Source organism: Parambassis ranga, chromosome 7, assembly GCF_900634625.1.
Source record: "Parambassis ranga chromosome 7, fParRan2.1, whole genome shotgun sequence".
Classification (NCBI taxonomy): domain Eukaryota; kingdom Metazoa; phylum Chordata; class Actinopteri; family Ambassidae; genus Parambassis; species Parambassis ranga.
The window spans coordinates 10,396,359-10,409,961 of record NC_041028.1 but is presented as its reverse complement, the minus strand read 5'-3'; the positions used below and the strand labels follow the sequence as shown (position 1 = coordinate 10,409,961).

At 39.9% G+C, this 13,603-nt stretch overlaps 4 protein-coding genes across 4 annotated transcripts; 2 read left to right on the top strand and 2 right to left on the bottom strand.

The window, feature by feature from the left end:
• Positions 1-116: 116 nt before the first annotated feature.
• lamtor5 (late endosomal/lysosomal adaptor, MAPK and MTOR activator 5) lies at positions 117-3,355 on the bottom strand. Its single transcript, XM_028409965.1, has 4 exons — positions 3,201-3,355; positions 3,049-3,110; positions 934-1,051; positions 117-455 (listed from the first exon to the last, which is right to left on the bottom strand). The coding sequence occupies exons 1-4, from the start codon at positions 3,233-3,235 to the stop codon at positions 395-397; spliced, it is 276 nt and encodes a 91-aa protein (XP_028265766.1). The 5' UTR covers positions 3,236-3,355; the 3' UTR covers positions 117-394.
• A 2,226-nt stretch (positions 3,356-5,581) lies between these two features.
• On the top strand, positions 5,582-7,049 carry prok1 (prokineticin 1). Its single transcript, XM_028410549.1, has 3 exons — positions 5,582-5,659; positions 6,428-6,553; positions 6,908-7,049. The coding sequence occupies exons 1-3, from the start codon at positions 5,582-5,584 to the stop codon at positions 7,025-7,027; spliced, it is 324 nt and encodes a 107-aa protein (XP_028266350.1). The 3' UTR covers positions 7,028-7,049.
• Positions 7,050-8,536: 1,487 nt separating this feature from the next.
• On the top strand, positions 8,537-11,364 carry LOC114438873 (pepsin A-like). Its single transcript, XM_028410494.1, has 9 exons — positions 8,537-8,669; positions 8,854-8,995; positions 9,084-9,201; positions 9,956-10,074; positions 10,180-10,376; positions 10,455-10,571; positions 10,646-10,790; positions 10,988-11,086; positions 11,177-11,364. Exons 1-9 carry the CDS (start codon positions 8,611-8,613, stop codon positions 11,312-11,314), a joined length of 1,134 nt encoding a protein of 377 aa, XP_028266295.1. The 5' UTR covers positions 8,537-8,610; the 3' UTR covers positions 11,315-11,364.
• A 786-nt stretch (positions 11,365-12,150) lies between these two features.
• LOC114438231 (uncharacterized) lies at positions 12,151-13,516 on the bottom strand. The gene is made up of 6 exons (XM_028409439.1): positions 13,406-13,516; positions 13,019-13,330; positions 12,752-12,878; positions 12,553-12,671; positions 12,421-12,467; positions 12,151-12,309 (listed from the first exon to the last, which is right to left on the bottom strand). Exons 1-6 carry the CDS (start codon positions 13,437-13,439, stop codon positions 12,151-12,153), a joined length of 798 nt encoding a protein of 265 aa, XP_028265240.1. The 5' UTR covers positions 13,440-13,516.
• Positions 13,517-13,603: the final 87 nt, after the last annotated feature.

The following is a 13,603-nucleotide window of genomic DNA, read 5'->3' as shown; positions in this document are numbered from 1 at the left end:
TTGATTAATAATTGCAAACCGGATTTGTCATTTAAGGCACATCTGTCAAGGGTAACTACATCGTTACTTATCTATGACCGAGCAAAGGAGAAAATACTGAATACTTAACACAGAAGGGGGCAGCACAAAGTCAAAGTTTATTTAGGGTTTTTGTTCCATGGATGAATAACTTGGAACGAGTCAGACTTGTTCGGTACATGACATCCAAATAACAGCATTATCTGATTATCCCACTTAAGAAAGGAATCACACACAAACATTAAAAAGCACTCTGGTTTAAATATGGAATCCGCATATACAGAAAAAAGCAGATCAGATTCATAAGTTATTTTATGGCTATATGAGTGTTTACAAACATTTCTTTATATTAAAAAAACACTTCAGTGGGTCCTGTTCAAGATGCGATCTTGTGAACTGCTACTGTGATGGTTCCGTGAGTCCTCACCAGAATGTTCCTACAACAACGAAGACAGCATCAATGACTGTAGGGAGAAACCGCGAGTATAGAGACAAATAAGGAAGGTAAACCTATCTGGGACTCATCAATACTTCTACAGAATGTCCTAAAAGCCATTAAAGTAGTCTTAAAGTATGTCTTAAAAGTGCAAAATATCAACTGGTACTTCATGGTTAAAATTCTACTGAGGAGAGTAAATCTCTTTTTTAAATAAATGAATAAAAATCTTGACACCTGACTGAACTTTAAGTGATGATTTACACCCTGTTGACAGATGTCATGATGATACTATACTGGCAGTCTACTAAAGCAGGAGGCTCTTTCATAGATAGTATAAAAGCCATTTAAATTACTGGAGTATGTAATAGTAGTTATAATACTGTTCATGATTGCACCAATTCATGTTCTACAGACTCCAGAAGGTGGCAGCACAGCCACAAAAATGAAGTCATCTGCTGAGCAAAAAGAGAGCTCACCCTGAATCCGACTCCAGGCACACAGTCGGAGAGTCTGTTGGGTCTCTGGTGAGAGCTGCAGCCTGCTTGGCCAAAACTGATACAACTCCGCCATGTTCGTCAGACAGAGACCCACGGCCTGGAAGTGACATAGTCTTAATACAGTATTAAGGAAACAGTACAACTTGTGCCGATAAAATGTCTTCATTAAGAACAGTATGTTGTATGGATGAATCAATTTTTAAATTTCCTGAAATGTTGAGCTTTAAAAGGTCTCTGCAATTGTACTGAACCTCAAGTTAAAAAAGAAAAGGGCTTATAACAATAGATTGGTAAGTTCATGGCCGGAGGAGCTGATGTCTTATACAGCTGTCATTGTATGTGCTCTTCATGTCTTTTGATAAATATGCAGAAACTTCTCTTGTATTTCTTTTTTACCATTGCTAAGTCTGCACTGTATGAAACATGGCCACCATGTGGACAAGAACTCATCCAAACATCTGATTTGGCTCTCTCAGATGACTTTTAACCAATATAATGTGGTTGACATTTGGCAGTGATGATGAGTTAAACTCTGCTGTCCACTTTCTGGAGATGCAACACATCGACTTCTAAGAAGAGGGGCTCCGTATGCTCCATCACTAAGTGTGTAAGTGTGGGAGACTAGCTTTGAACAAAAAGTAGATGATTTTCCAAATTTGACTCCTTTTACAATAGGCCAAAAACCTATCAATCAATGTAGCAGCTGTATGTCTCTGACATTTCAAGTTCATTCAGCATGTAAATACAAATTTTCACAAAAACAATACTTATTACTACTTAATCCACAAAGTAAATAAAAGGGTTTTACAAAATCTAAAATGATGTAGCATTAGCATAAACCTGCACAATTCTGAGAATTTCTGAGATGTGAGTACACAGTCAGCTGGCAGTGAGATGGTGGTATTCCTCACTTTGTTACTTATTGTTAGCGATGCTCACAAATAACCTAACTTGATCATTTTTTATCAGCAAGGTTACTTTTTACTTAACCAAGAGGCATTCCCAGTAAGAAGCAATTATTAACCCTGTGAATCTGATGAAACCTTGCATGGCTTGTGACCTAGTTAGACATAACGAAATGGGTAGTTTTCCATTTGACATGTCCATGACTGTTTAATGGCTCTTTTTCAAGTAGCTTAAATTGGCACAAACACCAAAAACTGAAATTCCATATTTTCAAATTAGAAGTTAAGAAAACAGCAATATGGAATATTTCTGCTTCCATGATCACATTGGATTTGGGTTTTGTGCTGAGCTGTATTGCTCTTAGGTAACATGCTCACTGCATACTGTAAAGGTTTTGGTGGATTTCTGTGCTCTGCATTACATAGAGTCAGATTTCGTTTGTTGGAACTGTTCAGCTGTTATTTGAAAAACATCTTTACCTACAGGAGGAACATCGATTCCTGCAAACCACTGAAAAGAGACCGGATCTTAAACACAGTCTGATCAGATATTTACATTGGTTCTTTTTATTCTAGATATGCATTATAATATTAAATCATGTAACTTGTTTTTTTTTAATCAATCTGTAATTTTCAAGATTATTCAGTTGCTAATCTTATAGTAAAAGACTGAATATATATTTTCAGGGAAGAACAGGACCCAGTAAATGTTTGGGATCTATCCATATATCTATCTATCTGATGAAATTGGTTTGTCGGATTCTGTAAGAGCTAATAACTTTTAAACAGTAAAGGATTAATTGGCTCTGATGGTGAGCTTTACTTAAATAAATAAGTGTACACTTTTATAGATGTACAAGATGATTATTAATGACTTGTTGCAAAATCTTCCTCCAGCAAGACAAGTACAGGTTTTTAATTCTTTAACTTACTGAACTATTATAAGACAATTAATTGACGTTCACCCAGAGATGGGCCAGATGTTATGTCAGACCATTTCTAGCAAACGTTATTGGCTCGGCGCTTCATTTCAAATGCTCTGGATAACTCCCTCACAAAGCTTCATGAAGTATTAGTAATGCTTTATTAGTTCTAATACTTGCTCTACACAGACGTTTTGACTCAGTTCAGTGTGAGTAAGTATAACACTGAATTCCCAGTAAATGTTTAGTTAATGTTGTTAGCTTACAGCCCAAGTTGTGTCCTTGTTGATCCGTACAGAGCACACCGACAACAGCAGGGTTCTTCATGCTGTCAAAAACACAGACACGGAGGGATACGTCGTCTTTATCGTCACAGTGTTTGAAACACAAACTCATTTACTGCGAGGTTTTAACTTACGTATCATCCAGATGCTGTTCAAGGGCCGACTCCATTTGTAAAGACCGCAAATAACTGGAAAATCCAAAGTTTCTGTATGAAGATTTGTTGTCTTTAGTCTGCTTCCAAATGGCTTCCGGATAAAGTCAGCTGACTGTCACGTGGACTAAGGGTCCCTATGAGGGCCAAATAATCACACACACACACGCACCAAAACAAAGATTTTGCGTCAATTCGTGCTGTACAATATACAAGTTTAAATACAAGTTTCTGTAAAGATTTCTGAAACCGAGTTTACTAATGTTTATTCTACATTCACAATAGACAATCTATATGTTTGACAGGTAGGCATATTTAGGCTATTTTATAAATACTACAACTGCTTTTATTTTCTGATGTATGGATATAATATATTGTAGATGAAATTATCCTTCCTGGATTATTTTATGTGGTAAGGTTCTCAGTCATATTACACAATTAAACCCTACTTTCTATGTTATCCTTGATCTGTCACTCTTTTCATCCCAGGCCCTATGGATTTCAAAATTCATTTACATAAAGACACAATTTCTCCCTCCTGACTATATATTTATAGGTTGCATACACCAATGAGAATTCAGTTCCTAGTTCTCAGGGATTGCACAAGCAGTCACATTCAGATGACTCAAAAATAAGCCATTGGAGCCTAAAACAACTCAAAGTCACATGCTCCTCAGTCTAAAAACAGTTAATCGAAACATTTTGGTTTGAAAATCTCAGGAATCACACAATCATCTCGTCCAACTCAGTTTACATTAGAATAATGGTAAAAGAAGACCCAGTGTTCTGCATAAACACCATAATCTGAACTTTACAGTATCTTTTCACTGACTATAAAACATAGTGTTAATAGTATGAGTTTCAAGCAAAATCATTGTTTCCTGCAGCTTTTTGTAGATTAATTTAGCTAATGTGCCTTCTTCAAAAGTTACTCACCTTCCTGCCTGATTTCTGCAGCCTGTCCAGAGACGTGAGGCTTCAGTGCTTCTGCTGACAGGGCAGAAATGGGTGAATGTAATTATGTGGCCACTGCATTGGGGGAATCCATCACCTGCACAGCAGCGGGGTAATGCTGCTGACTAACCCATGGGGTACGCTCCCCCCTCCTCTCTCCCAATTCTTCTATCTTTGCCTCTCCTCTCCTCTCACTCATATTTCTCTCCTCACAGTTTAAATCACTGCCCGCCCGCTTACTGCTGACAACCAGCTGCCCATCACTGTCTGAGCATGCACGTAGGCAAACTCACATACAACTGCAAATGTATGCATACAGAATTATTTAGTGCCTCTGTAACATCTTTACTTGTCATGCAGACATGCATGTTCACACACACACACACACACACACATTGGCAAGGTTGGCTAAATCTTGTTATTGACAGCATATGGCTACTTTACAACCACAGTAAATTTGACAATGAGCTGGACCCTAAATAAAGATCTCAGTCAGTGCATCACCACCCTGCCATGCTGTATTACGGCTACTATAGTTCAGGCACATTAATGCTCCTTTTTCCTATACTATGATCCTTTTAATGACACTATAGTTTACTTTCTCAAAAAAAATAGTGCTTTCCTATTTTCTGAACAGAAATAAAAAATAGTGATATTATTGAATGCTTTAACTAAATCTGCTGGTGGTGTTGCTCATGTGATGAAGCAGATCAGTTTCCTTCCTTTCTGCATGAAATGTTCAGTGATGTGCAGCTGAAGTTGTAGCCGATGACAGCTGTCACAGTAATGTCATAGCCACATACCTTATAACAATAAATAAAAAAAAAATCCTTTCCCGCCTGTAAACGTATTTCAGTAAATTCATTACAATGCTTTGATTCAGATTTGTCCTGTCTGTCTTGACTGCTTCTGATCCACAGATAACTCAGGATTTCATGGCATTGGTGCCTTTTGTTTTGGAAAGAGCCTTCAGATTCATTTTAGTTTGGACAAATTTCATCAGCTGCTGAGCTGTTTCCATATGTTTTTGTTAGTTTGAGCCGCATGAGGTATGGAAACTGTGATGGCCTCAGTCTTCGGGGGCTGTAGACTCAGACCCTGATCACCAGGCAAGGATTGACAAGTATAGATGACGACAGTGAGCCTTTATCAGCTGTCATCAGGATGACAAAGATGACAAAGCTTCTGAGCAGACAGCCAGAGCAGAGAGGGCGTGGGGAGGTTTCAGACACAAGGGGGAAGGAGGGAGGGGGTCGCAGGTGGATAAAGAGAGGGAGAGAGAGGCTCCCCTGTCTGAGGAGTTCTGAGAACCTTCATGACTGGCTGAGGAGTCGGGGATCCAGTGTGAGCCTGTAAACAGCTGTCCTCTGGTGCTGAGGTTTGAGTGAGTCAGGTCTCCTGTAGCTGTCATGGGCTTCAGGACGGTGCTGCTGTTCTTCCTCCTCTTCCTGTCTTTGACCAGGACCAGAGGAGCCGTCATCACAGGGGTGAGTGAGCAGTTTAAAGATTTCTTTTTTTAGAAGAATGTGTAATTACTCTAACTTGACTCTAATTAGTATTACTACTACTATTTAGTCCTTCTAAAATAACATAACATTTTACATCAATACTATGTTCCTTGGTTTATTTTTAAAGTGTAATATTTTTGAGGGCTGAACAGTTTATTTTGTAAGATGTAAAATAATTCAAGTTTATGCTCTAACCTTAGCTTGTAAATTTGCACAAGTATATAAAAAACTCTTTGATAAACTACCTGACACATCAATTATTAAAATGATCTGCTTTTGATTGAGTTGGTTAATCAACTAAATGTTTTTGCATACATTATATATACATATATATATCATATATATATAAAACAAAGCTAAAGCCGTAAATACAGGAGGAGTATGTGCAAATACTGCACACACACACACACACATATAAGAGGTTTGATGGAAAATATTGTAAAATGTGATTACGAATGACTGAAGACTAAAGAGGGACCGCATCCTCCCCCGCTGAAAGTCCTCTGGAAAAACTGAGAGGAAATGATGTGCGTCGTCTGATTGGTATTCATTTGTAAATGGATTAGGGAGATGACAGGCAGCGGATGAAATGGCTTTCACTGTACAAACATGAGAGGAAGTCCCCATTACAATAAGAAACATAAAAGGCCATCTTTATTAGCATTAATAAAAAGTAAAATGGATCCAGGGGCATCAAAAGAACTCTTTGCACCTTTTTATTCTCCTCTGTCTCTGTCTGTCCTGCAGGCCTGTGAGAGAGACGTGCAGTGTGGTTTTGGTCTCTGCTGTGCTGTCAGTCTGTGGCTGAGGGGACTGAGGATGTGCGTCCCAAGAGGTGTAGAAGGGGATGAATGCCACCCCTTCAGCCATAAGGTGGGTGGGGTGCGATGTCAGTAATCTGTCTGCATCACAGTCTCTTTCTCTCTCTCACACACACACAGTTTCCCTCACACTTGTTTTCAGTAATTCAGTCTGTATCATGGCTGGCAGGCTGGCTGAAGCTTAAGAAACGCTGCTGATAAGGAATTGATCTTCCCCACAGAGACATATATCTTTTTGATTATCTGGAGTAGGCAACAATTAGTTGTGCCAGCACCACCTCCAGACCTTACAAAAGAAGCTTTTTTAGACCTGCAGCTACACCCATCAGTTGATAAAGGATTTAAACTGTCAGATAATGTCTCAACACACTCGCTATCCTTCTCTCCTTTTTCTCCACACTTTCAGGTGCCCTACCCTGGGAAAAGGCAACATCACACTTGCCCCTGTCTCCCCCACTTGGTGTGCACTAGGTATGCTGACAGTAAGTACAGATGTACTGATGACTTCAAGAACATGGACTTTTAAGAGAATGACGAGTGAAGAGTGGAGCAGGCCGTGGATCATAATCATCTTTACTGACTGTATTCTTCATTGGTGTACTCTATGCACTAAAATATGTAGTTGGGATTGTACTGATGCACACATATTAAATAGAGCCACAGTAAACACTTTTTCATTTAACAACAGCAACTCTACCTGTTTTTCTTGTTTTTCATTTTAATTTATCAAGAGAAATGTATTATCAATAAAAATATAACAACACCAGCTCTGTGGAGGCTTTTATTTTTCCATTTTAATTTATGTTGTCTGATTAAACAGTGTGTGCTTTATTATGTGTTATGGTCAAGAGTCAAGTGGTTCTAATCACAGTGTGATTAAGATGAAGGTCATAACCACAGGTCCACATCATCAAGCTAAATGTGACCTTGGAGGAAAATTTCAACAGAAGGTTTTCTTACATTTTTCATGTGTTTCTTGAGGAAAGGTTTTAGTCTCTTTGTTTATAACACTGAATTCTTCACACTGACTGTGTTTACATGTACATTTGTATTCTGTGTTTGATTATATGTTTGGGTAAAACATGACAAATCTGGTTACTGTTACTACTCCACTCTTCCGATGCTGTGCCTCCACGTCCTGAGTCAGCAGTAAATGAACCTGGATACTATGTTTACATGGGATTCCCTCTTAGAAAACTGCATCCACTTCCATGCACAGACCATAACCATACAAGTGCACTAAAATAGTTAAAACAGCAAAGCTAAAGAAAATCAATACCTTTTTTTTTTAGTTTTAATGAGCTATGTCTTAAAATGTATTTGTGATGCTTTGACTGTGGTGGAATGTAATTGAGTGCAGTTACTTTACTTTAGAAGCTATGTCTCTCAGAGGAAAATGCTCAGATGAGACTGCAAAATAAAAAAAATGGATTATATTTTAATCTAATAAAGAAGAAAGGGATTTTTCTACACTCTGATTTTTCAGGTTTACATTGTTTACAGTAAAGGGTACGGTCCAGTTATTTAAGGTTGTGTGTGTGTGTCTGTGTGTGTCTGTGTGTGTGTGTGCGCGCATGTGTGTATCATTTGTCCACAGCAATCCTACTGTATGTTTGTGTGTATTATTGTAATCAGGGAAACCCTGCACACATAACGTCGGCTCACCCTGTGGAAAGTTCCCATATCAGCAGTAAACAGAAGTTCTCCTCTCCTGGTGTGCATGTCAACACATTATCTGCTCACTGTAACTATTAAATCTCACATTTACTGTAGATACAAATATTATGTTAGATAATAAAAGATTTGCAAACTAAAATGTCTGCTTACCTAACAAAACAAGGAAGTACATGAACTCAGAACAGAAGTTCTGCTGTAGTGCATAAAGTCAGCTTAGTGTAAAAGTCATAAAGGTGCACTAAAATATTTATAGAGTTGATTCAACTAATAAGATATTTGCTCTATGATAAGAAGCTGTATGTTTCTTATCTCCTGCTGATATTTGATACCAAGGTGTGGAGAAGGGCGTTTTGGTGACACAACCTTGATTTGCTGTATATAAGGGCTGTTTCTGCAACTGAAACTGCACTCACCAGCAGTGAAGACTTCAACATGATGAAGTGGCTCGTCGTCCTGTCGGCCTTGGTGGCTTTATCAGAATGTCTTCACAAGTAAGTCTGACCTGGTGGGACAAAAGGCAAACTGTTACCTAAAATGTTTTGGATAGTTTAAACTTGAGTCATGAAAGGCCATGTTGACCTGTCAACCTTACACAAAGCTAAAAGTAGAACTGCCTTTTGTTATTCTCTGTGCATTTTACTAGTTCTGTCCTCATTGTCCTCCTGCTGTGTGTAGGATACCGCTGATTAAGGGCAAGACTGCCAGGGAAAGTTTAAAGGAGAAAGGAATATGGGAGAAGTTCAGGAAGGAGCACCCATACAACCCAATGGTCAAGTTCGACCAGACCGGTTCTGAGCCCATGACCAATGATGCTGACGTAAGTCCAGACCAGCCAGAGGATTTAGACATTTTTTTAAATGTCAGTCAACAGAACAGATGAAACTTAACTTCTTACGTCCCTCCAGCTGTCCTACTATGGTGTGATTTCCATTGGAACTCCTCCTCAGTCCTTCAGTGTCATCTTTGACACAGGCTCCTCGAACCTGTGGGTCCCTTCAGTCTACTGCTCCAGCGCGGCCTGCCGTGAGTAACACCCATGTTACTACTGCAACCCACACTGTTATTTAGACATCCAAATCAAAGCTACCTTTAACTTTTGTACTGAAAAAAAATTATGCAGCTGTAGATAAGAGGTTTAAAAATCAGTTCTTACATCGTTCATCTAAACACACATAGGAAACAATGTGTTTGATGTGATTTAATGGATGGTTCAGAGACACACTAGCTTGGGGGAATGTGTGTTTTCTCAGAGTCCCATTTGTCAGTTGATTTACTTCCTTTTCAGGTCAGATGTTGAGTGTTTGCAGTGAACATATTTATAGTAAATATGAGCAAAACTAAGCAGGTCACTTAAAGTGGTGTGGTGGAAGAAGGTGCACAGTAACGACCACTGTCAAAGTACCGTAAATGACCAAAGTAAATGTAAAATGACCAAACTGAGTATAAACTCAAGCATTAAATATTTTCTATCTACTGAAAGGTAATCAAAATGGTTCACACTACTTCACATTTATGTTTTTGGCCAAGGACACATTGGCCCGCAGCCAGGGCAGGGGATCAAACCAGTTGACAACCATTCTACCAACCTGAACCACAGCACCTCCCCTTTCTGCACTAACAACAGAATTCATACATTGCAAACAATCCTGTAATACACCAGCAGTACTATGCTGACACAGTATAGGCATATGTTGCAACAGTATTTGATTAAAATGAAAAAAAAAACATTATGACGTCATAAAACACACATAGTATGAGAAAGATACACTTCTTGCAGAGAACCACGAGAAGTTCAACCCACAGCAGTCATCCACCTTCAAATGGGGCAACCAGCCTCTGTCCATCCAATACGGCACTGGCAGCATGACTGGATATCTGGCCAGCGACACCGTTGAGGTAGCCAAAATTGCCTGGAACAGAACACTCTGTGTATTTAGACTTCAAACAAGCATGTCAACATGTTCTGTTGAACTGTGACTGACAGCTGTCTTGTGCCTCCAGGTTGGCGGCATCTCTGTGGCTAACCAGGTGTTTGGACTCAGCCAGACTGAGGCTGCCTTCATGGCTTCCATGGAGGCTGATGGCATCCTGGGACTGGCCTTTCAGTCCATTGCCTCTGATAATGTCGTGCCTGTCTTTGATAACATGATCAGTCAGGGACTGGTGTCTCAGCCCATATTTTCCGTCTATCTGAGCAGGTACTGAAAGAAGGTCTGGAGAGTAATTTTCCATCACAGCAAACTTTATTAAACTTACACAGCTTTTGTTTCTCTTAGTGACAGTGCACAGGGCAGTGAGGTTGTCTTTGGTGGTGCAGATCCAAGTCATTACACTGGACAGATCACCTGGATCCCTCTGTCCTCTGCCACCTACTGGCAAATTCAAATGGACAGGTAAACATATATTGAAAGATTTAAAAGTTTTGATTGCACAGACCCTGCTGATGTGATTGAAACTCTCCCCCCAGTGTTACCATCAATGGTCAGACTGTGGCCTGCTCTGGCGGCTGCCAGGCCATCATCGACACTGGTACCTCTCTGATCGTTGGCCCAAACAGTGACATCAACAATATTAATGCCTGGGTTGGAGCCTCAACCGACCAGTATGGAGATGTGAGTCATACCATTAAACCGTACCATTTGACGTAGATTTTCCCTTTTTTCAGTACTCTGTGTAAACAGACATTTACTGCTCTCACGTCAGAACTCTCAAATAAAAATAATTAAGTAGGACTTGGCTAGATGCTTCAGCTGGAAACCTATTAAATGCCAATAAACACAACTTGTGTTCCACTTCGTTCTCCTCACAGGCCATAGTGAACTGTCAGAACATCCAGAGCATGCCTGATGTCACCTTCAGTCTCGGTGGAAACTCCTTTACGGTCCCTGCATCTGCCTACGTCGCTCAGGTCAGTCAAGACTCCTGCTGCTGCCTCACACTGCTCTAAACACTTTTCAAAGCCACACTGAAGTATTTTTTTTCTTTTGTCTCCCCACAGAACAATGGTGACTGCAGTACTGGCTTTGGCCAGGGTGGTTCTTCCCAGCTCTGGATCCTGGGAGACGTCTTCATCAGGGAGTACTACGCTGTCTTTGATGCCAATGCTCAGCAAATCGGTCTAGCCAATTCTGCATAATCAATACAAATTGTGAACAATGACTGTTGAAGCTGCCTTAACATCTTAATTAAACAGTTTATAGCATTGAAAATCATTCAGTGTATTTTGTGTGTCGGTTTGACTTTACTGGCTATAAAAAAATAAAAAAAATGTTCCTTGTGTGCTTAAATGTCACAGAAATAAGAATCAGTCCAGTCAATCAATCACTCATAAAAGAAACTGACCTTTTAACAAAAGATACAAAAAGAACAGCAGCAGCTCTTTTTTGGACAGCATCTCTCTCAGACAGACCAGGTTATCTTGGATAACAGCAGATAAAAACTAACAATGATATAACAAAAGACAACCTGATGACATGATGAACTGCTATCTCAGCCTGTCAATACAAGTGCTAGAGAATATCAAAACCAGATAAAACACTCTTGAACCTACCTTCGTTAATGTGTTTAATTTAATTTTCAGTGATTTTACAAACAGCACACTATAACCATTAAAAGAGCTATTTGAACTTGAGCTTTTAAACTTTAGAAACTATGTCATGTAAAATGTGAAGTAGGTTTTATCTCCCCCTTCTGGCAGTCGGATTATATTACACAAACACCCTGTGTGCTGAATGTATGTAAATCTGCCTCTGACGCAAATGATTCATCACCACTTTGATTATATGTCAGATGTTTGGTTGCACAGCAGACTGACTGGATAACCCACCATAGTCAATAAGGAGGAAAATAATGAGGAAACACAACCAGATCTTTGAAAGCTAACAGGTAATAGTTGCCATCTTTGTAAGGAACATGTTTGTATGAAATAAAGGTATTTTCACGGAAGCTAAAAAGCTTCAGCTTTACTTGAGTTCACTGCAGGTCTGCCAGCGTGGAGTACTCCACTGTTCCAGCATGCTCTGTGTCAGGGGCTCCTGCTCGTGCTGTGTTCATCCTCAGGTTTGCATACACCTCTTCAGACTTCTTCAGACTTCTGAAGTCCACGGTTGTGTAGACTATGCCATTTGCTTCCTAGAGCAGAACACAGACACTGCTGTTAGAGGAAGTTCATAGCCTAAACAAGTCTCCCATTCAACATGATAATGAGTCACAGAGACTACATGTTCCCTGTTTGGCACCTACCAGGGCCTCTGGTTTCAGTGACTCACACAGAGTTTCTCGATGTTTGGCTGAAAAAGGAAACAATATATTTTTGTCAGAGCTTTTGGCAGACGATCAGAGCTGTGTGATAATCAGTTTTAGGAAACTGCTTACCCGACTGTTTACATTTTGTCTTGACTCTGCAGAAAACAACACCAATGACTGAAGTGATTAAAATCATCACTGTAATGGACACAATGACAGCCAGTGGTAGGCTGAAACTCCAGGAAACTCTGGACAGGAGAAGGAATGCAAATTTCAGGTTGACCATTGTTTTGCTATTTCACCAGTGAGGGATCTGCTGAAGGTATACCTGACAGCACCACTGTGGTCCTCTGCCACAGCGGCTCTGGTGGAGTCTGGGAGGGTGGTGGAGGTGTTGGGGGCTTGGACGGTCGCTGTCAATCGAGGCTGAGGCACACTGGGGTGATTTGAAGCATCTGCAACATGCAAGAACATACAGTAAAGTACAAGAGTTACAGCTAGAACCACGAAGCTATTAACTATATACTCTAATGATTGAAGCCATTGCATTATACCTATTTATAACTAATAGAATGAAAATGATGAGAAAACTCACCAAACACCTCAACATAGTAGTCATTGTAGATGTGGACTTGGGTCCCCAGCACACCACATCTGTAATAGCCTCCATCCATAAATTGCACATTTATTATTTTAAATTCAATCCAGCCATCTTTCTCTGTTGTTGTCACTCTTCCTTTCAGTAATTCACAGGTATACCCTGCTGTGTCCAGCAGCTTGTAACATCCCCCAGGATACAATTTGCAACAGGACTTTCTGTAGGTGTTGTAAAATGAAGGGAAGGAGAGTCTCAGCAAAATGGGGTCTGACTCCTCAACCCTCTGCTGCCCTTTTAGAGGGGAAATCTCTGTAAAACACAAACAAAAAACATACTGAAACAGCACAGGAAATTACAAATTGTGGATTTTTCTGTGGATCTTACCTAAGAGAAGCATCGTAAAGAAGAAGCACCTCATCTTGAGTGTTATGCTTACAGTGTCTTTGCTCCGTTTGACACTGGTCCCTGTCTGGTCAGAGGATTAGAGGCTCCTCCTAAGAGAAGAGGAAGTCATCTGCTCATCAGCTGAAGGATACACAAAGACAAGTTTTTCAAAAGACAGGAGAAGGTCCTGCACACTTC